General features: G+C 43.7%; 1 protein-coding gene across 1 annotated transcript in view; it reads right to left on the minus strand.

The window, feature by feature from the left end:
* Nucleotides 1-1,941: 1,941 nt before the first annotated feature.
* LOC146797464 (protein SSUH2 homolog) overlaps nucleotides 1,942-24,421 on the minus strand; it is a 138,519-nt gene continuing 116,039 nt past the window's right edge. The window contains exons 11-13 of the mRNA XM_085624490.1: nucleotides 15,607-15,712; nucleotides 14,172-14,279; nucleotides 1,942-6,999 (exon numbers count right to left, since the gene is read on the minus strand). Coding sequence (XP_085480616.1) covers nucleotides 6,859-6,999; nucleotides 14,172-14,279; nucleotides 15,607-15,712 — 355 coding nt within the window. The 3' untranslated portion in view covers nucleotides 1,942-6,858. The remainder of the gene's footprint in view (nucleotides 7,000-14,171; nucleotides 14,280-15,606; nucleotides 15,713-24,421) is intronic.

Consider the following 24,421-nt stretch of genomic DNA (forward strand, 5'->3'; position numbering starts at 1 on the left):
CCCGTGTGGCCCTCAAACCCCTGTATCCCACCCACCATTGTCAACCCAGCAAATACAATGATCAAATGCGAGTACCACCTTCACAACCATTGGTATGGACATCCTGGAGCATACAATCATGAGGGGATATGGGGCTTACTATGTCTGGTGTACTTTGGAAAAAATCAGAAAAATGTGATTCCTTCCTTGATGTCAAAACATAGCATTTACTTTCAAATTTTGTATTAAAAACATTTGAAGAATATAATCTAGCTTGCATAAAGTTGTACATAGTTGCACAGGTGATTCTGTCTGGATACAAACTTCTGTACAGAAGAAAAGACACTTTCTTTGAGTTAAGAAAAAATATTTTGCATCTTCGTAGCTGTCCTACAGGATAATTTCACTGTTTGGTTTTATAACACATGACATTGTGTCTCTTATATCCTAATTAGCATAATCTGAATGTCGGGGTCATTTCACTATATGCAGTTAAGTACATGAGACAGAGAAGATCAACAGATGTATTTGTTGTGCTAAAAGCATGAGAGTGGACTTACTGTGATACAGAGTCAGCCATGTTACATGAGGTTGAGGTCTACCCATTAACCAAAGCCAATACATATACTGAAGCAAAATTGAAAGATGATCACAAAATTAGGAGCCTCATGGGATACATGAAAATCATATACACTGGGTAGTGAATACAATTAATATTATTTAGTGTTCCTTGAACAAACACGCCACTTAAATTTGTGCATCAAAATTGTTTAAAGCCTGATTAGTGATATGCCACTGCTTGCTCAGCACAGCACTGTTGTAGGATGCTCACGGCGTATGTTTCATGACAATGGAAACTTTTGGTACTGTATAGCACAACATCCACTAAAATTCCAAAATACACCAGCAATGGCATTGGGTTATTAATGGTGATTGTGTATATATATATATATATATATACATATATATATATATATATATATATACACACACACACACACACACAAAAACAGGAATATGCATGAATATGGATATGGAATACTCAACACTAATTGAACATGGAATATGAGCTAATAAAGATAATTTGCTATAGCTGACAGGACACTACAAAACAATTAAAATCAGTATTTCTAAATTTATCTTTCCCTGCAGAAGGCTTAAAATCCTTTAAATCTCGAACAAGAACCTTTAATGATGTTGATCCATAGATGGCTATAAATATAAAAACAATTGGAAAATGCATCAATATTGACCTTTGGATACAGCAAGCCCGACATCCGTTGTTAATAGATTGAGACTGTTGAGGGCACAACCCAGATCCTAATCAATATAACATTTAGAAAATCTGGATCACGCATTATTAACAGGGCTCCCGGTTTTATGGTATTTCTTTTTTTAACATTTTTTTTCTGTATTTATCCATATTTATTTTGTGTGTTGTGAATAAATGTAGTCGTAAAATAGTAGAGAGAGTGAGTGAGTGTGAGTGTGTGTGTGTGTCTCCCCTGTTTATTAACCCCCGTGCTGTCTCTGTAATTAGCTTTTGCCTGGAGTTCATAAAACACCACATGGGGATTCTCTCACAAGAATCACCATTTTCAGTATGTTTCCGCTTTTGACGATAAATACAGACAGGAAACACATTGTTTTCTGTCCGTATTTATCTGTAAAAATCAGTAAAAATGGAAAACTGGGAGCCTTAATTATTAATGACCATGGGCTATAGAAGTCACCACATGTACAACCCAAAAGAAAATACTGATCCTGTGTGATGGACAACAAATCAAGCACAGAAAGTGCAATGAGCATAGATATTAATCTTGATATGTGCAAGTCACAACATTTATGAGAACTGAAATATATTGCAATAATGCCCCTGGTATTTGGAAGAGATAACATATTTCAAAACTCAGAATCATTAATTAACTCTAGATTTAGAAGGCACAACCATGCGTCTTAAGAATTGATATATATCTTCGTAATTTAATGGCATTCACAAAAAAATGTAATCAATGATCATTTTAGGCTATGAAAGATACAACATATACAGAAATGCAGTTTTACAGTAACCTTCTTGTACTTTACAAGAGATGACAAACTCAACATACATCTTACAATTAGGATATATAATAATGCTGTAGTAGGCATAGCCTAACACAGCAACTGAAATAAACATAAATATTGATCTTGGCAAATTAATGTCATATATGAAATGTGAGAGGTGCATAATTAATCATCCTGCGTTACGAAGGGCACATGAGAAAAAGGGCCTTATTTAGAGATTTGTAGACGGGACAATATCACAACGTGGTGGATATCCCATCTACCATATTACAAGTACCTACTGTGTGTTTTGCTCCACAAAAATATAGATTTGTAATCCTAAATGTCAATCTAACAGAAGATCTTAACTTGTGAAAGAACAGGCTGACATCTGCCTACAAAAATCTCCTCTGGCAGCAATTACCACATTCCCACCATCAACAAATGGAAGTCCAACTCTGGTAGTTGGGCTAAACAACACGTTGTGTTTTTAAAAATCTTTTCCTACAATTATATGAAGGAAAATAGATTCTCAATGCAACTACTTCAATCATTAACAAACAGCAGCTTGTTTAGCCTCACACCACATGCCCACCCTACCCTATATGTATTTGCATTTATGTACACCCTAAAGTCAAGTGGGGTTCCAAAATATCCCCAAATCATTACAAAATATACGGATACATCTGGAAAACTCTACAAAAGGTCTGAAAATGGCTATGGCTTTTCACACAATCGATCAGAAAACAAAACCTCCCATGAAATTTGCTTAACCCCTTCGATGCTCATGACGGAGTGGTTCCGTCATGAGCGTCGGTTGCGCTGTGCGCATGACGGAACCGCTCCGTCATGGCCCCGCCCGCTCAATAGAACCCTCAGCACAGCGCGAAAATCCGCACCACGCTGAAGGGGTTAAAAGAACAAAACGAGTTTAGGAACTCCTTGCATCTGAAAGGTGTAAACCTCTTTATAATAATAGTAGTTTACCCCTTTGTCTCTTTATCACCTTTACAGGTCAAACACACACACTTGCAGCTGCTAATCGGCAGCATACTACACATAACACAAACATAAAGTTCACTAGTAAGTAGTCTGTGGGCTTCGTTTTTAACAAGGCCGCTGAAAGAATGCTTTCCAGCATAAACATTGTGCAGTAAAAATCACCTGTGCATCCTGTCAAAGCAAAGTGGAAAAACAAAATAGAGAAGAGAATACCATAAGATATAGCAAAGGTTAAGGAATGACATGGTCTCAAAGAAACAGCAAATAGATTACAAAGGAAACAAATTAAATTTAAGAGTGTTAGTGACACAAATTAAAATTATAAAAACATTGTCCGCGAAAGTGATAGAGGTTTGCTGAGTGGTGAAAGTTTTTCATGTACTAGGGACGTTTTTTCAACATTTTGCAATCACAGAAAATGTTAAGAAATTTGGGGGCAAAAAAAAGGCAGTTTAATTTACTTTTAAAGACATGTTACAACAGATAAGCTGCAAAATCTTATTCCAGATCCAACATTTTATGTTTTTGTGAGAACAGTTTTTGCCAGAATTAACCTCCAGAAGAAAAGTTGATTGAAACGACCAAATAGGGGTGAGAATGAAATCTGAAGAATGCCCCTTCTTTGTATTTAATTGAGAGACATTTTCTGCAAACAGACTAATGTCTAGGCACTTTGATCATTTTTGCTAGAAAAAGTGTTTGTTTTTTATAACAAAGTTCATTAAAAGCTAATTAAAAATGAAAATATGTAGGATACTTTACAAAGTGACATTTGTTGTGCAGAAGGTCCTGCACTGGAAGCCGTGGAATCTGATGTCTTGGAAAGCTGTGCTAGCTACCCAAACTGCATCAAAAGGCAGAAAAGGCAGATAGGCCACTAGGTTTATTCAAGTTAATACTGTAATTTTGTGCCTGTAAGGAAACGCTAGGGAGAGACCTAGGAAATAATTGGAAGAAAGACAAAAGAGAGAGTGTTCTGGCTGATGTTGGAAAGTGGGTGCATCAACTTCAGAAAGATCATCAGGTACATTTCAAGGCAGATGCAGAGTTTTGAGGTAGAATTCTGAAATACCACTGGACTATATGATGCATACTGCAGATTAACAAGTGACAACACATAGGTTTGCAGTGATGTTAAATTGGCACAGTAAAGAACGCTGCAAAATAATGAAGCAAAGGTTTCAATGCACAAGTCATGAATATATCCATTCATACTTGGCCGCATAGAATGATATAAAGAACTATGAGATGAATATACAATAGGATCTAAAAGGGAAAACCCCAAAACTGGAGGTGAATTTAGTGTGCATCCATCTTCTATACAATACGGTTCTACAAGAAAACCTCCAAAACTGGAAGCGTGAATGTCTGTCTTCCGTAGAAGGAAATTACATTTTACCAAATTTCTCTCCTTCCTGAAGAAATCCACTGTTTGCCAGCTCCAGAGCCACCAAATTCCAAATGAGCAATAGTAGAGCACACTTCATTAGATCGCTGAGGTTTTACACTAATTTGTGTACCAGCCTGTGCCTTCAGACTGACCGCAGGGTATACGGGCACAGTTTCTGCAAATATATATATATTTTTTTTCATTTCTATAGCGCGCGAATCACCCGGGGGCATCTCGGTGCTTGTCTAGAAATTATAGCCTGAAACTGGAAAGTAGAAGACCAAGAGCACCGGATCTGTTAGGTATATGTTTAACAAGTCTCTTTTGAAGATATTGAGGGCCTCTCTTCCTTTCAGCGTATTGTAGGTGAGACAGCAGATCTTGAAAAAACGATCTCTTTCTCACCGAAAGTCAATGAGGCTCTCTCAGCAGAGGAGCCGAGGGAGAACCCGCTGGGCGATTCAGTACCATTCTGTCCGACGTGTTCTGAATCACTTGCAGTTTGCTTAGCAGAGTCCCCCCCACTTCTGCCAACAAAGCATTGCCGTAGTCAAAGCGGCTAATGAGCATAGCCTGGACCAGGGTTCTGCGATGGTTCGTGGGCATGAAAGGAAGGATTCTGCGAAGCAAACGCAAACTATAATAGCAGGAGCTGGTGGTGGCAGCAATGTGGTCTTTCATAGTTAATGACTGATCCAATTTTAAGCCTAGATTTTTAACACACTGTTGGAACAGGAGCTGCTCCCAATTGGAAGGGTCACCATTCAACCGACCCACTGGCTCTGGCTTTTCCCATTAGCATTGCCTCGGTTTTACCAGGATTCAGCTGGAGACAGTTCTGCGTCATCCAGCTGGAGATTACGAGCATTCCTCTGGAAAACCGTGCTTTCTCTGCTTCTATATCAGGGCCAATAGTGAACATAAGTGGAGTATCATCAGTGTACGAGATGATCTCAAAACCTAGCTGTTCTACTATTTTAGCCAACGGAGCCATGTAAATGTTAAATAATGTCGGGCTTAGGCAGGAGCCCTGGGGTACACCTCTGTCTAAGCTGATAGGTTCTGACAAATAGGGTCCTAGCATGATAGTTTGCGTTCTGCCTGACATAACATTTTGCAGCCCTTTCAGGGCAGTTCCTTGAATGCCACATAAGGCTGAATATAATTCAGGAATGGATTTGCTTTTTTTAAAGTTCACCAAATCACTCCCTTTTAGCAAATCTAAATAAGATCTTGTACTTCTACTTACCTAACATAACATGCACTTTTGTATAGCGCACGTATCACCCGAAAGTCTCAAGGCGCTGAATAACAGATGTATATTGTTACCCAACTCAATGGTATTCATTTTAACGACCTCAGATGGATGAAAGGCTGAGTGGACCCGCTGGGATTAGAACCTGTGACCATGAGGTCGAACACAGGCCCCTACAGTGGATGCATTTGTCCACTGTGCCACCAGACCTATATTTATTTCAAATTTGTTTTAGGAAGCCTCAGAAGGTGGCAAGCGATGTACATATTTGGTCTGTAGGTGGCAGTCTGCAGTCAGTAGGGCAAAAAATTGACTCTAAAATTCAGGGAGGAGCTTCTTCAACATGGCCCCAGATTTTTATATTCGGAAAGGTGATAGGCTTATGACTCCTTGCGGGGATAATGTGGAAAATGTGGGTGTGTGAACTTAGCCTCCAAAGGGGTTTTCCCTAAAGATGGAAGTCTTAGAAGGTAGACAGGAGCAGCCTTAAAGAAGTTATCTTTGTGGACAGATAACCTTTTGTGTGGCTAGGTATGTCTGCATGAGCCTAGCTTAGTCCTTAGGACTCCTCAGCCGATCCAGCATGATGGACACTGTTACGTAAAACTGGACGCCTGTCCCTGGGCTGGGAGATTCAGAAGTGATTAAACATTCTTTACGCACATACCATGTAACTTTACTAGGATTGCTAACCCTGATGGAAATTTATAAAGCATGTTTTGCACATGTGTTTAGCTTTAGTGATAGTACATGTACTCTGGTTAAATACAGGCATGCACACATGCAAATCTGACACCATATACATTTTTATTAAAATTTTTTCAAAATCTTCCTACTGTGTGCACTAAAATATTTAACTATAGGTTGTTTATATAGTAATTCATCACTCGTATGTCATTTCAAACTATTTATACTTACAGGTATGCAAAAAGGTCATGGAAATTGTCATTAAATAGATAGCAATCACAAAAGGTGCTTAGAAAAAGTCCTAAAATAGATAACCTCAAAAAGTGCATAGATAATGCCCTAAAGTGGATAACAACCACAAAAGGCGCATCCTGAGAGGGTGGGGTAGATCAGTTGAGATAAGTCGGTCAGCGTGCTTAGCCGATGTAGTCCATGGAGAGTATGGCTCCTTCCTTCTTTTTGCATGTACAATCTTCACGGGCTCTCTGCTGCCTTTTACTGGTTACATGACAGAGCAGCAGCACTTCGCCGGATAGTCATCTGTGAACACTTGATTCTCCACTCCATACACAAAATAAAAGTGTGGCTTATCTTTCCAGCTGTACTCCACCTTGGTGAGCGGAATCAGCTCAATGGTGTGCCTCTGAAAGAGAAAGCAAAACAGAAAAGGTAAAAAAAAACAACAACTTTTTTTTATTAAATTTCCTTATCTCTCCCTTCCCCAACTAACTCTCCCTGAACCCCTTCCCGTCGCTTCCCATCCCTCCCCTCCCCTCCCCTCTCCCCCCCCCCCCCCATTCTGCCAGAAAAACTTATGTATGATTACTCAACCTCCCAGAAGAGGATTATTAATGAAATGGAGAAGGAATGAGAGAGAGGAGGGGGGGGTCACACAACAAAAGACGGATATAACCCTTACTTTCTACTAATAGTAAGACAGGGCACCTCACCATAGTAGTTTCCACTGTGTGATACCCTAGCAGGTTTGGGTTGGCACCCATCGTTTCATTTTCTTGTGGTGCACGTATGAGGAAGTGCCTGGCTCCTCACCATATCGCTGCCGTACTGGAAGGGTTGTTACCCTATTTTAATTGCTTTATGTTTTTCAACCTTGCTCACTTTTATTTTAATTCTGCCTTGGTTACAAGTAGCTCTCCCTCGCGGGGAGTCTGCGAGTTGATTGCAGGGGTTGTTGGACCCCAGTCTTGCATTTTGTTTAACCCACCTGTTATTTCAGACTCACACTGCACTGCGCCGGCTCCTCGTCACGCCCCCCCTCGCATGGAGGGATATTTAAATTGGCAGGAAGCGCAACCGCGCTGCTGGCACACTAAAGGCAAGCCTGTCAGTGCCCAACCGCACCTAGACCGCGCACTCTGCACGCCATTATGCTGGTTTTGACTTTCACCAAGTCCCGCGTAGAATTTATACAGCAGATACTCTCTGTGCGCCAGGGCCGGACTGGCCATAGCGGGCACCGGTCGTTTCTCCGGTAGGCCGCTAGGGTGGGGGCGGCTTTGGCCTCCTGGGGGGCCGTTTTTGTTACGGGGGGTCGGCAATATCAGCTCCCTGTAACAAAATCTGCCGAAACCGGCCCTCGCAAACTGCTCGGCTGCAGTCCCCCTCACCCCAGGGGGAGCCGGCTGAGCAGTTTGCCAGGGCCGGTTTCTGTTCCCAGTCCAGCCCTGCCGTGCACTCAACCGAAATGGTAAGAGTTCTGCCTGCCATCTGTTAGACCCACTGCAGCTTGTTCACAACCCTAATATGATCTGTCCTGAGTGCAATTTACCCTTAGTTAATCGTAAGCTGAGTGTTATAACTATGGAAATGCCAACTAACAGTAATAAATTACAAACTGGAAGCATGAATATGAACTCTAAATGCAAAATTCTCTCTGCCCTTGTGAATGCCAGATCAATGATAAAACACTCTTCTGAATTTGTGGACTTTTTAGACAGCAATCAGCTGGACATAATTTTCATGACTGATACCTGAGCCGACCAATCCTCTGGTCCTGATAGACCTTATAAACGAGATGGATCTCTGGCAGTAGTACATAGGGAAATCATTACGGCCATCTTTGAGCCAGCACCCTGGCCAGAATGTGAGGTCTTGACTTTTAATAGTGAACTCACCAAAACTCTGTCTTTCAAGGAGCTCCTAATCTTTTAGAAGCAAGCTTGTGTGCAAGTAATTTGACTGTACTAGGAGAATTCAATTATCATCTTAGATGACAAAGATACAGAGGACCTTACTAACACACTGGCTAGTTTTGGTCTATCCCAACTGGTGGATGGCCCCGCCCACATTGCTGGCCATAGTCTGGATTAGATATTCTCAAACAATTACTACCTTGTGCTGGTTCCTCATTTGCCACTGACGTGGACTGACCATCATGCAGTTACATTTGTGATGACTCTACAGTACACCACAATGCTGGGAAATATATCCTGTAATGCTGTCTAGGCTTGGGCAGGCTGAACTACTAAATCAAATTCTTGCTCAGGGGCAGCCAGATATCACAGAGGATCTGGATCCATCTACCATCTCTTATGAAGAATGGTTGTCTTCTGCAATTTCTTAGTCAGCTCCACTTAAAACCAGAAAACTTTCCCGAATGGAAATGGCGGAAGGAGTATAGCAAGGCAGAGAAAGTAAAATACAATATCGGTCAGTGCTTCTAAAGCCTTAATTTTAAAAGAAAAGCTAGATACTTCACAAAAAGAGCTAGCAAAATATTCTACCAAAGAACTCTACCAGGAAGTCTCTAAACTCTCTACTGTGCCTGCTAATAACCAATTAGACAGTAATCAGGATTTCGGTAATACGCTTGTGACTTTTTTTAATGAGAAAGTGGAGCAGATTTACAACAAGTTTGAGCATAACTCCAACCCCGTTCAGAAAGTCAATAATCAGATGACCAGGGAAGTAGATCAAGCTACCTTTTCAGAATTCTCCACTTTGACCAAGAGCCAGGTTATAATGCAGATTCAAAATAAGTCAGGATCCCCTCTTGATCTCTGCCCTCCTGCCGTAACTAAGTTCACTTCTGAAACAATTGCTGTTGCGTTTAAGAAAGGTTACTTCCCTAAGATTGCCCCTATCCTCCCCTTACTGAAAAAACCTAGTTTAAATCCAACAGATCCTAAAAACTATTGAACCTTCTCCTGGTTGCTCCTGCCAGCAAAATTAGTGGGGGGAAAAATGAACCAACAACTAGCACAATTTATTCAGAATTATCATTTATTAGATAACACTCAGTTTGGCTTTAGATCTGGTCATATTACTGAGCCAGCCTTAGTTCAGACCTCTAAGGAGTTAAGGACGACTATTGATAAAGTAGGTAATGTTGCTCTGGTACTTCTTGACCTATCGCTTGCCTTCGATATGGTCGACCATGCTTTGCTGGTCGACCGTCTCCGAGCTAAAGGAATTGAAGGATCAGCTCTTTGCCTGTTAAAATCCTTCCTATCGGAACAGTCACAGACTGTGGCCCTGGATCCATTTGTTTCAGACACCTTCTCTCTTCAGTGCGTGGTCCCACAGGGCTCCTCAATCATCCCAACGCTGTTCAATATTTATGTCACCACACTTACCTCCTAAATTAGATCATTCGGTTTTGAATGAACTTCTTATACAAATGATACACAAATTGTGGTTTCAGTGGCAACCAATGACATAGGCATTTGAGAAAGGTTTCATGACTGCATGTTAGAAATAAGCAAATGGATGAACATAAACTGTTTAAGACTCAACTCAGGTAAAAGTGAGGTCATCTTGTTTGGGAACCAACCTACCTTCTGGTCTCCGTCATGGTGGCCGGAGGAGTTAGGCTCCCTCCTGGTTCCAGTAAATAAAGCCATTAATCTAGCAGTCAATATGGACAATAAACTTACTTTTAGAGAACAGGGGACTGCTGTGATCTGATCTACTTTCTACATACTGAGGACGATCAAGAAAGTCCTACCTTTTATCCCAGATGAGGCTAAGAAAACTGTGGTCACAGCTTTGATTTTATCAAAAATTGACTACAGTGATGGCTTGTACCTTAATATGCAAAACCAACACCTGAATACATTGCAAATCCTCCAGAACGCTGCAGCTATTTAAAACAATCTGTAGAAAATCTATGGATTTAGTATGTCAAGAAGAAAGCCTGCTGACCCTGAGTGGCACATGTGAAAGGCTGAAACATGTTGAACTTACTGAACTATAGATGTTATTGGTCATTGCACTCATAGAAAATCACACTGTTTGTATCCCAGCTAAAAGACCTTATTAATAAACAAGAATTAGGATCCTGAAGGATTTATTAACTTGTACTTAGGTTTTAGTAAGCACAATGCTTACAAACCGCATTGAGCCTACCCACTCACACTGGGTGCACAGGGTCGCGATCCGATGATGAAGCATACCACTGGTGGTACTAGTTGGTGAGGATCCTACTAATATATCCATGTGATGCAAGGTTCACACGATTCACCTGGGTGCAGATCCCTTTCCACTTTGATATATATTGAGACCAGTTAATTTGACCTCCTAAAATGTTAGGAGTTCATCAGTTGTGAGGCTTCCCTCTTGTGTATTGAATCCTATACATCAGCACTCTTAAAAACAATGGCAGACCTTCCATCACACTTACAGTGTGACTGACAGTGCAGGGACTCCACTCAGGCTCTGTACCATGCATTCTTATCAGAAGAGTGAGGGTGGCATCCATAATGCCAAAGCATTGCACAGCGACTAACCTCCTCATGTATCTCCAGTTCAGTTAGTTCTTTCTTGCTTAGCAAAAGTAATATGATTTAGATGATTTATTCATAGAAAACAATAAATGTAAAAGATAAAGAGAACAAGTCCGACCACAAGGGAAACGGCAAGGCATTTCGAGCCATCACTGTCAAAGGAGAGTGAATCCTTGTTCGTGAACAGCGGGAAAGCCTCAGCAATGGTCACCGGGGAGACAGCGCGTGCCATCACTGTCAAGGGAGGGTTTACTCACCAAGCAACACAGTGCATACCATCACTATCAAGAGAGAATTAACTTTCCCAGCAATACAGTGAACACCATCACTGTCAAGGGAGGATGCATTCCCCAAACACAGTGCATACACTCAGTGCCAAGGGACGATTCACTCTCCCAGCAAGACAGTGGGCACCATCAGTGTCAGGGGAGGATTCACTCGCCAAGCAACACAGTGCATACCATCACTGTCAAGAGAGAATTCAGTCTCCCAGCAATACAGTGCACACCATCACTGTCAAGGGAGTATTTAATCTCCCAGCACAACAGTGGGCACCATCAGTGTCAAGGGAGGATTGGCTCATCAAGCAACACAGTGTATACCATCAGCGTCAAGCGACGGATTCACTCTCCCAGCAAGGCAGTGCGCACCATCACTGTCAAGGGAGGATTCACTCTCCCAGCAAGACAGTGCTGAAACAGCGCGTATCATCACAGTCAACAGAGAATTCACTTTTCCAGCAACACAGTGCATACCATCACTGTAAGGGAAGGATTCACTCTCCCAGCAAGACAGCGCATACCATCAGTATCAAGGTAGGATTCACTCTCCCAGCAAGACAGTGCACACCATCAGTGCCAAGGGAGAATTCTCTCTCCCAGCAAGACACAGTGAATGGAGTTTTCACTTTCCCAGTAACACAATGCATATTGTTATGGTCAAGGGAGGATTCATTCTCCCAGCAAAGCAGTGCGCACCATCAGTGTCAAGGGAGGATTCACTCTCCCAGCAAGACAGTGGGAACAATCATTGTCAAGGGATAATTCACTCTTCCTTGACAGTGACTGTATGCACAATCTTGCAGTCTCCCATGTGGGCTGAACTATAATCATTTTATCCTTACAATGAGAACATGCACTGTACCAATAGTCATGTCCTGACCCCTGGTGCGAGTTAACCAAGTACCACTGCAGGTCCTAACGTTGTGGGCCGCTTCCTGACTGTTTACAGATTTCCCAACAAAGGTATTCACCCATGCGCCCAACTGAAGTGCCCTTCGGAAGCTACACTTTGGAGCACACAAACAATTATAGTGGGTCTTCACCATTAAGACCTGCTGAGTGAGTACAGTTGTGTTGCATTCACCCTGGTTTTGACCTTTATTCTTCAAGGTTCCTTCCAACCAGTTTGTACCCAGTTTATTGTCAGGTTCCTATTGGCAAAATGGGTCACTGTTGTAGGCTTTAAAGCCACCTGTGTTAAGCATCCATCTTACAAAGTTATTTTTCCTGCACTTCTTTATCATTGCCTCTATGGAAACCCCTGTCTAGGCCTCTGTCTGGCAAACCTCTGCTAAACTACCTGTTGGGTAAACTCTCCTGCTCAGAAGCCAGGTAGCACCATGTAATTCAGAGATCTAGAGGTCTCAACATTTTCCTCATGCATCAAGGACTGTCACCCTTCAGTTTCAGATGACAAATACTAAAATGCCCCTTGACGATTTGATAATATAATACAAAGCCTCAAAACCTAGGTGTCTGTGTTTCACTTCATTCCTACCAATACTGAATAGGTTACCTCCATATTGGGCAAGCTTCTAGAGGCCACTGGCTAAACTACCCTTTATTCATACACCCACATTATCTGTGCACTTCACTTACTAGAAATTCTGCATTTGCGTGAGAATGTCACAAATGATCTCTGACAAGAATTTTAACCACAACCTCCCCTCCTATGAATGTCTGTCCTGCATTGGTGTGCTAAAAAATCCAAGTCCTGCAACATCACTGCCTGAATAGTGGAGTGATAAAAACCCTGCTCAGATCTCTTGGGTCATCTCCTCTACTGCAGATGTGTCTATTAAATACTCATTCTTACATGAGTCTGCACACCACCACTCAAGATACCCGCTATCTGTGGTCAGGAACTCTACAATTCAAATGTCTTACCAGTACCATTTCTGGACATGTGCTGTATAGCTCCCCTACCTCTAAAGTGTCCTCCAAACCAAGCACAAGAGCAGAGGAGATAGAAGCTACCCAGGCATTGGACTGGAAATCAGCAACATCACCCCTATGTTGATCCCCTCAAGGCAGCTGGTATACTGTCTTTAGGCCCGGGCGGCAAATTCCGTTCCGCTCGCGGAATTTGCAGAATTTGCGTAATTTCGCGTTCCGCGGAGAACGCGAAATTGCTCAAAAGTCTGCTTTCCGCGATTTCGCGAAATTTTTGCTTGTTCGCGTTCTTAAAATGCATGTTCGCGAGATATTTCTCCTCGAGCACGCAAACAGCAATTGCGAACAGGAAAAAAGCATCGCGAACAAGCAATTCCGCGTGTTCGCGGAATTTCTGCGTGTTCGCGGAGATTTTTTACCGTTTCGCGGAGATTTGCGTAACGCAATTACGCAAATTCCGCCCACCCCTAACTGTCTTGCACATGACGTGTGACACTAGATGCCTCTGAAATAATCTGATGTTCATGTTTCAGATATATATATATATATATATATATATATATATATATATATATATATATATATATATATATAATATTCTGCTCAACAGGCAACAGGGGATCAGATAAATGCAACTCATGCTGCATTACAGGAACATATGAATACCTCGGGAAACTATTTGGAAGCAGCTACTCTCAGCTCAAATGCAAACAAGCCGCCTGTCTAAAAAGTACTTAGACCCAATTCAACTAACTATAGACATATGTCAGATGGCACCATCCTCCCTCGCTTGGTATGCGTGTGTGGCAGCACCTCTGCTTCCCTGGTGGTTCACCGACACCCCCTCACCAACAAGTATCACACAAACACAGCTTGAAAAATCTGTTGTGTCTCACCTGTCTTAGAATGCGGGATGTTGAAGCAAACTGGGCCAGATGTTGCTGAATAGCAGTCTGGGAAGCCTGATTAATGGAAGCATCAGGGAATGTCATCAGCGGATAAACCTGTGAAAGGAAAAGCAATCAAGGGTTAACTGGGCTCCAGTTATGATCACGTCTGTTACTTCTGAAGCTGCAGAGCCATCTTTTTAAACACAAACCCAATATCTGATACTTTGCCTTCATATTTGCATTGTGTCCTATTTGTAATGTACTAAATCTGAAGGTGAGAAACATTCTTTATCTTGAAGCCTTTCCAGTCCTCCAGCAGATTTTCAGCAGGTCTAGATAATGGATCCTTATGCAACACCAACCAAAGGTCCATTGACGTGCCAACCACAAGTGACAAAACTGTCCCAAAAGGGACACACCCAGCACTGGTGAGATCAGTTCTACCTTATTTTCTGTGATTCGTGGAGGCCACAATGGAAAGAGAGCAGAGCCAAAAAATAAAAATAGCATAATCTTGTTGCAAGGAAGCCACTGGTGCTGCAGTACTACAGAGTGAGGTGTAAATGAGTGTGTGGTAAGATTGAGTTTTAAATGCAATGCTGCAGCGTGATGGTGTGGTTGGTCAAGTGAGGTGGAGTAACAGAATAGACTGTACACCGGAGAAGTGTAGGGTGCATGTCAGGTGCCTGGCACACTGGCATGGATGAATTGTGTGCATGTGCTGTAGTATTACAGAATAATAAGTAAATATGTGCTAAGATTGAGCTGTGCATGCAATGCTGCAGGGGTGTGGTCGGGTTAGCCAAGTGACCTAGAGTAACACCAATGCTGCAGGGTGATGTTGTGGTTGGTCAAGTGAGGTGGAGTAACAGAATAGACTTACACCAGAGGAGTGAGGGTGCATGTCAGGCCCCTGGTGCACTGGCATGGATGAGTTGTGTGCAGGTGGTGCAGTCCTACAGAGTGAGGTGTAAATGCATGCTACGATTGAGCTGTGCATGCAATGCTGCAGGGGTTTAGTGGGTTAGTCAAGTTAGTAAGAGTGACAGTGTGGTTTGCACACCAGGAGTGTGGGTGCATGCCAAGCCTCTCTGGTCTATTGGCATGAGTCTTGAGCAGATGCCGCAGTACTACAGAGTGAGGTGTATATGCATGCGAAGACTGAGTGGTCCATGCAATGCTGTCCAAAATGGAGTTAGTCAAGTGAGTGTCATGGACAGAATAGGATGTGTACTGGGGGAATGCAGGTGCATGTCAGGCTTCTGGTGCACTGTCAGACTGTGTTAGTAGCGGATTGTGCAGTCGGGTGGACTGACATGTAGAAGCATCTACAGAGAAAAATATACTTGAGCTCTGTGGTCATTAATGGTATTTACTTTTCAAAATAAATATTCAAATGTTGATGATTCTAAGGAAATGAAAAGCATGCACCATGAGTTACCATGAATTGTTCATCTGTATAGAGCTTCTTGCCGTTAACCTTCTTGAAGAGCTCAGTGGGAAACCCCGAGTTCTTGTCAGACAAATATTCATGGATATTATTCTTCCTGTAATGTAGGAAAGAAATGTCAGAAGAAACATTCTAGTACCATAAAATCAACCAAAACCAAGACTTTGAGTACAGTTCCCATTACCTGCTCTATCCCTAGCACATCCTGTTGTTTGTAATCTGGTTTCAACCAGACTCTGCAGAGCATACTCGCCCATGTACAACCTCAACAGGACCCCATGCAACATATTCTAAGCACAATATCTACAGGATCATGCACAGCATACCTTTCCATGTACAACATCAAGCGGACCCAGCACAACATACTATTGTATGTACAACATTGACAGAAGCCCTCACAACATACCCTCCCGTGTACAACATCCACAGAAACGCCACACATCATACTCTTGCATGTACAACATCAACAGGATCCCGAAAGGACCCGGCACACCATATTCTTCTCTGTGTAAAATCAACAGGACCCCGCACAGCCTGTTCTTCCAAGTAAAAGATCAACAGGACCCCGCATAACATGCTACCCCATGTACAACATCAACAGGACCCAGACAAGAGCCCTCACAAAATACTTTTCCATGCGTATCAACAGGCCCTCACACAACATACTATTCGAACTACAACATGAACAGAGCCCCGCACAACATGCTATCCTATGTGCAACATCAACAGGCCCCGCACATTCTACTCTTCCATGTAAAAGATCAACAGGACCCCACACTACATACTATCTTATGTACAACATCAACAGGACCCAGACAAGAGCCCTCACAACATACTTTTCCATGTATATCAACAGGACCTCACACAATATACTATTCGAACTACAACATGAACAGAGCCCCGCACAACATGCTATCTTATGTACAACATCGACAGGAGCCCTCACAACATATTTGCCCAAGTACATCAACAGGACCTCACACAACATGCTCTCCTATGTACAACATACTCTTCCATATAGAACAACTGATGGCCGACAGGCACCTCCTTCAAAGACAAATGTCATTTTACTGCTCCCTGGCTGGTCTGTGCTTTACAAATGCCACCCAATGTAATTCAATTAATAAACTGAAACTTTAAAATCTGTTTTAGTTTAGTTAAGAGAAGACACAAGGATCATTGTGTTTAACAGTCGTGTGCTTTGCAGAATTTGTGCAAATATCTAGTGGATGAAAATGTTGATGATGATAAAAAATATACCACAGTCAGGCTAACACTAGAAATGGCTGCACCCAGGTGTTGTGTCCTGTGTGCTGTGGTCATGCCCGGTGTGGAAGGATGGAATCAGCTATGGGTGAGCAGGATGCAGAAGGTCCCATCTTGTTGCAGCCTTCCACACGTCTGTGTATCAGCAGTCCTTCAGCAAAGCCGTGTGACCAGTCCTGCTGCCAAGGCGCCTCTAGCGCTGGTGGGCCTGGTACGACAATCTTTTTTTCCTGGACCCACTTCCCTCCCCACCTCCCTCTCCCGCCTTCCTCCCTCCCCTGGTGGGCCTTCTTCTCGAATTCCCTCACTACCACCCGGCAAAAGTGCCTCTCATCTCTTTATAGCTCCTCTCTCACAAACATTTCAGTTGTTTCAAAGCATTAGTAAAAGCTGGCTTAAGTAATCCAATCAGCTAACAACATACAATAACGATCTGTTCTTTGCAGCAGGCATGTTAACCCTCTGCGCTACTTAATGGCGAACCAAAACTGCGACGAGACAAACTGCATCTCTCTCTCTAGCATCGCACACGAGTTATCTTGCCATTTTTATTGCTGTCTGAAAGCTGGACGCACAAAGAAATTGCTTTTAAATCGTAAAGAATTGCTCTACACAGCGCCCCGCAGAGGTCAATGCCTGAGACCCCAAAAAACCTCAGGATGACACTGGTTTTGTGAGACAGTTAGAGGTGATGGTAGGCAGAAGGGGAGTGATTTAGATAGAGAAGTAGAATAGACAAAGGTCAAATAGTAAGAAAGTTCAGTTTCACAGGGGAACCCTTGGAGGGTGGGGGCCCGGGGCAATTGCACACTTTGACCATGCCCTAAAACATCTCTGTATCTGGGTTACGAATTTCGAAATGCATGGCTCTATGTCTAATCTGTATACATGGCCCGATGTGTTGTTATCTGTAGGCACGGTGCCTGTACAGAAGAGGCCATTTTAAATATTGTACCTAGTAAAACATGAATTTCCTTTTAAATGGCATTATCTGTATTCAAGAATGACACAAGTAGCTTATTCTGTCACAATGTTTATGTTCTAGGACAGTACCACATAAGCACCTCCAGGGTAAAGTGTTGTGCAGTAATATAGCAATGAACCAATAGGATTTCAGCAACGAGGTGCATCACATTTCGCACCTACAGTTTAAGAGTGCTTCATGCCACTTAGCCTATATGTGCAACCATTTTGGCTCAATGTGAGTGACTGGATACATTTTCTGAACTAATTAACCATCTTAAAATGGTAGCTTTCCCAAAGGATTACATCAGGAGTGTTGGAACTGACACTTTTGGGTGGCTGAGGCAGAGCCCTAGTCAGAGAGATATGACCACTCCCATCAGGGGTGGGTGATTACACTCACTGTATAACCTGTGCTCACCCTTGGGTACCTTGGCACGGAGTAGTCGGCTTATCACAGAGGCAATGTGTAAAGCATCAGCACAGCTTTCTCACACAATAAATACACTGAGCATCACAAAAGAGACTTCACGGGTGGTGTATGTAAATAAAGTTTGTATTCAACACGCACATTAGTTAACACAACATGAACAGCATGTATTTCTGAGCATAAATCACATTTGGAAATATAACTAGCAGCTCTAGGCCCAACCGTGTTAGAGTAACATCAGTAGTATGCACACTTGGGAAAGATTCTACTTTACCCACTCCAGCACCCTTGCGAAACATTGTCAGAACTAGGCCCACCATGGCAATTATTAGAATTCAATACCTTACAATTATAGGGTGTACCCCAGATGACAACAATATCAGAAGTATGTACACACAGATTATGAAAATACTTTTAAACAGCACCGTGGGCCAAGGCGGCACAGGTAAAAACCAATGTCAAACGTAGTATTCTTTTGGCAAGGAATCAACATGTACAGCAACTCCGCCACGCGGTGTAATTAATAACAGACAGTCCTCATGCAGTCACTTCCACATACTCACTCAGCACCGCTATGCAGTGCCATGGATTTCGGGCAGGTCCGTATGGAGAGCACTCGCACATACACGAAGCGGGCCCTGTAATGCGGGGCAACTGATATCCGGCAGGTCAGTTGATAATGCACATGCAGACCCCGCCGCCCAAGCCTTCTTCCACCCTTCAACTATCCCTGACTACCATATACCCCCGGTTGGAGATAAGGAAATCCTTCCCCCTGGTAGTAGGCCGATCGCGTTCCAAGTCACATTTAGTCAGGGTTCCAGGGAAGACATGGGTGTAGGTAGCAGGGCTAATTGGGCGGCAGTTGACAAATGGGAGTTGGCCACCAATCAGGAAGTTTACCGACCATATGCGGAGCAGAAGCGGGCTGAAGGCAATAGTATTTCAATCAAAAATGGCCTTATGGAACCATCCCAGTTCTGGGAAGAACGGGGCGAGGGGGTCACACAGTCTCTTGACCCTCTTCCGACCACTCTTGGAAGGGTTCCTCAGCCCAGTCAATTACTCTCACCACCCTCGCCTGATCCGGGCAATACTACCTGGCAACACAAAGTCGTCGGGCCAGGTGATGAGAGGGCGGTTGGCCCACTGCACTGAGGGCACAAAATGAACAATTGATGAATGGGGGGATGAAGCAGGGGAGCCTCTCGGATGAAGGAGGCACCCCGTCAGACACACTCCAATCAAAGTAGCACCCAGGCAATCCGGGCACCATGAAACACAAGTCCGCTCCTCCGCACCACCCTGGAAATGAGGCGCAATGTCTGGTGCGCCTTGATGCGTGTCGCACCAGACAGCTCTGGTCACAAACAATGAAGAGTTGAAAAACCCAGTACCTCCCTAGAAATGAGGCACAATTTCTGGTGCAAGTTGATACGGGTTGTACCAGACAGTACCGGTCACACACAGCAAAGTTGCAAATTCCGTACCTCCCTGGAAATGAAGCACAGCTCCTGGTGCGCACTGATAGAGGTCGCACCTGACAATTCCAGTGACCCACACAGATGCAAGTTCAGGAGTGCCGCACAAGGTAGAATCAGGCACTACTCTCCAAGAGTCGCAACCTGTAAATTGGACACCACATGCAATGATCATGTAGTCAGCGTGTCGCACAAGAGATATGAGGCATGCTCGATGAAATGTCCATGCTGGATACGGCAATCGATGATTCCGCTCATATCTAACAAGACGCTTATGGGTGATGAAGCTCCCACACTGCAAGGGCCACACTCCTTGGATGCGGGCAATACTTTTGGGGCGCATTACTAAGCAATCCGGTCTCCAGCCATAATATTTAGTTCCATACTCACGCCACGATACCAGTTGGGATCCAGCAGATGATGTGGGTCCTTAAGAGGGCACAGCTCTCCTTGTGTCACACATAGATGGTGAGGGTCCCTTGCAAGAGGTCTTTGATGTCCCTGAGCCCTCCACAAGAGAACAGGGGGCAAGCCACCAAACCTTGGAGAGCACACTTCGAGGTGTCACACAGCAGCAGGTAGTCAGCCCAGGCCAGCCACTATTCAGGAAGGGTGCACTGTCCCTTCCAATGGCAGTAATGCTCCTTGTGCACAACAGATTCCTCTGGCAGGGTGCACCACGCAGTTCCAGGATCTCTGGTCCCACGTTCCCACAGGTGTATCGCTGCCCTGCTGAAGTATGGCACCAGTAGTTATACTGAAGTGTGCCTTTGAAGTTGGGGGTGGTTCGGAGGGTTTCCCTTTGAACTAATGAGGTCTCCCCTAAATTTCAGTCCTGCCTGTCATGGGGCCATGGAAGGCAGATCTTAATCTGCAGTGGGGCTATGATCTGGCTCCCCAAAGGCCAAGAGTCTAAAACTCTCCCTCCTAGCTATCCAGCCCGGCCCTCAAATGGCAGAGGGCTGTCTTTCCATTTGCATGGCCAATGTATATAGATGTCCCTGGGAAATGCACAGATGTGCTCCCCCAGCTTCCAGTGTGGACTGGAGTCAAACTGCAAGACACACAAATAGTTTTAGAGCAGAGAAATACCTACTTTCTACAATTGGTATTTCTAAACTATAAATGACAAATGCACCTTTACCACAAGTGAGGATTTGTCATTGCGAATCCAATGAAACACCATGAGGCTGCTCCACCGTAAGCCACAACTGCATTTTAAAGTAATTTTAGCCATTCCCCCATGTTAAACTATAGGAAGAGCAAACCTCATAGGTAGTTAAACCAAACGTGGGTATTTTTCACGACCTGGGCAGGGAAGACACATGTGTACCTGCCCTACCTTCCACCTGCTTCCTGCTTCACCCCTCAGAGCTTACACTAGAGTTGCTCTAGTCTAGTGGTAGTGAAAAGTACCCTCATGATTGGTCAGTGGTTTAGCAAGGCCAACCTGAGCATAAGTGCAAATGTGCATACACAGGTCTGCAATGGCAAGCTTGAAACCTGTTTGAGAGGTGATTCTTGTGGGTGGCACAATCAGTGCTGCGGCCCACTAGTAGCCAGTGCTGTACCTACCCTGGGTATGTAGTATACCTCTTTAGAGGGTACTCACAGATACAGCACCTAAACCAATCAGGTCAGCACCACTTCCTAGCATGTACAGGATGGGCGGGTGCACTTTCACACTGCATTACAGTGGAAAAGGGCCCAGAGTCCTAAGGCCATGAAAAGAGAATCAGCCAGGACCACCATGAGGCTACTCCCTGCTGTAAGCAAAAACTGCAGTTAAAAGTAATTCAGAAGATCTCCCATGAGAAGAAGAGACCTACTAGGTAGGGAAAACTCACATGGGGATTATTCACTTCCTGGGCATGGAACACACATGTGCACCTATCCTGCCTTTCCCCTACCACTTGCCCTACCCCTCGGAGCTTACACTAGATATGTCCTAGTGGTAGTGAACGGCCCATTCAGCATTGACTACTGGTTCAGAAATGCCAACCTGAGCATACGTGAAACTGTACACACACAGGCCTGCAATGGGAGGCTTGATACATGTTTAAAGGCTATTCTGGTGGGTAGCACAATCGGTGCTGTGGCCCACTCTTAGTCAGTGCAGCACCTGCCCTGGGAACATGGTAAACCTTTTTACAGGGCACTCACAGGTACAACACCTAAACCCATCAATTAAGCACCACTTCCTAGCATGTGTAGGAAGGGTGCACAGGCTTTCACACTGCAAGACAGTGGGAAAGCGTGCAGAGTCCTAACGCCACAAAAAGAGAATCAGCAAAACCAGGAGGAGAAAAAGCAAAAAGTTTTAGGGAAAATCCCCTAAGAAGGGCCATGTCCAACAAGGAGGCATTCAGCTACAATGAAAGTAGAACAAGTTTGCAAGCAAAGTGTTAGACTAATTAGGTTTTTACCTGTGTGTATAAACACATGTAATCATTAGCAAACGTATAGTTTGCAAAAGCTTATTTTTATTTATTTATAATCCAGTCCAATGGTTACTAACCCCTCGGTATTACCAGAACCATGACTTTTATGGTATCCTATTGTTGCCAAGTACGAGGACCATTTGCATCTGTGTAGGTAATGCTGTAAATTCCATAATTCCAAGACCTGCAGCAAGGCTTTCATGGGGCCCTTACTGTGGCCCTTCACCAATGTAGAAGGCTTGTACTCCTGGTTCCCTATTAGATCCATTTGATCTTTAGACGTGCACTTTGGATAAAGATACACTTCTGGCATGCGGACGGCAATTCACTTCAGTGTAGGTAAGTATTAGCAACAGGCCCTTTTCATCAATATTTAGAGACATAAATATATCTAAACCCAGAAAAATGACTGCCATATATCAAAGTATTAATCCTTTTTCAATTGTTTACAACTTAGCAAAGTAATGAACCCTTTAACAATTAGTGCAACGAAAAGCAAAGAAATCTGATAAAAAATGTTTACAATTTTAATGTTGATATGTACTTCTCATGTGCCAAAACACCCAGACATTTCCTTTCTACTGATATACCACTGATCATGTAAGGGTATTTACATGTTCACGTTTAGAATAGTAGTCTTTGATGTCTTTTTAAAAAAAAAATGTTTTATTGATGCATGATAACAATGTTACAAGTAGCACTTTTAGTTTGCAATTTGCAATTATTAACATAAACAGCAATGAAATCAGAAAAGATGATACCCTTATTAATTCACTTATTACTTCACAATTAATTCACAATGATAATTCATAGCTGGAGAAGGTGACCACCGTGTGTGTAGAGATACTGGCTAAGCGCTGTATTGCAGCTCGCGATATTTTTACCTATCCTAGTTTTGCATCTAAGTTTATTTTGGTTTTATTTTCCCCCTGATTTTAACCCTGCCGCTGCGACCCCCCCGCCCCCTTACCGCACATAATTGAGGAAACCACCGCTCTTTGCGGGTCCGGGCTCCGGGGCTCCTGGGTCACGTGACGCGCCATCTTGGGAAGGCAGTGTCCTTACTTTGTTTGGGGTTAGCGCACTAGCGCTCTTCATCGACACTCACCTATTTAAGGTGAGCTTTGACACGGGGTCAGCCTGGAGAAGGTGACCACCGTGTGTGTAGAGATACTGGCTAAGCGCTGTATTGCATCTCGCGATATTTTTACCTATCCTAGTTTTGTATCTAAGTTTATTTTGGTTTTATTTTCCCCCTGATTTTAACCCTGCCGCTGCGACCCCCCAGCCCCCTTACCGCACATAATTGAGGAAACCACCGCTCTTTGCGGGTCCGGGCTCCGGGGCTCCTGGGTCACGTGACGCGCCATCTTGGGAAGGCAGTGTCCTTACTTTGTTTGGGGTTAGCGCACTAGCGCTCTTCATCGACACTCACCTATTTAATGCTCGCCTGGTGCAAAGCGGTCACGCGCAGCGGTCACGCCTTCCCTACGCCTGAGTCTCGCCAGAGTCCTGCCCGTCTGCGCCCGTCAGCGCTAAGGCAGGGCTAGGGCAGGGCTCTCTGGCTGTCCCAGGATGATATCTGCCGAAGGCTTGCGCCTACTGCGCGGCGTGGTGAGTGGCTGCCATGGTTCTTTGGATCCTTTAAGCGGACCTTTTCAGTGTCCCACCTGTTCTTTCAAACTTCCTACACCATTGCCAATTGTGAGTCGCCAACCCAAAGTTCCTATGGTTTTAGTGCCAGACTCTGTTTCGGGCTCAGTTTCCCGCCAGGCCCTCAAAATCTTCCACCTAAATGTGAGATCACTAGCTTCTCACTCTCAAGAAGTTTTTTCTATGATTACTGATGAGAACCCGGATATCTTTTTCTTTACTGAAACTTGGCTGCAGGACCAATCCACGGCTATTATTAACTTAGCCCTCCCAGTGGGATATATTATGCACTCGCTTCACCGTAATGCTAGAGGCGGAGGCATTGCGGTAGCAGTTAAAACATGTTATCCGTGTGCCTGGACCCCGACCACTATAGCTGGTTGTGAGAGCGCATATTTTAATATTACTGTAAATCCCCACTTTACTTCGTCGGGACTATTAATCTATAGGCCTCCAGGTCCCGAGTGTGCTTTTCGTCTTAGTCTTCTGGAGGTGGTCTCTTCCCTAGCTATGAAAACAGCTAACTTTACGATCATTGGAGATCTTAACATGCATATAGATGCTCCATTTTC

The sequence above is a fragment of the Triturus cristatus genome, chromosome 9, assembly GCF_964204655.1.
Source record: "Triturus cristatus chromosome 9, aTriCri1.1, whole genome shotgun sequence".
Classification (NCBI taxonomy): domain Eukaryota; kingdom Metazoa; phylum Chordata; class Amphibia; order Caudata; family Salamandridae; genus Triturus; species Triturus cristatus.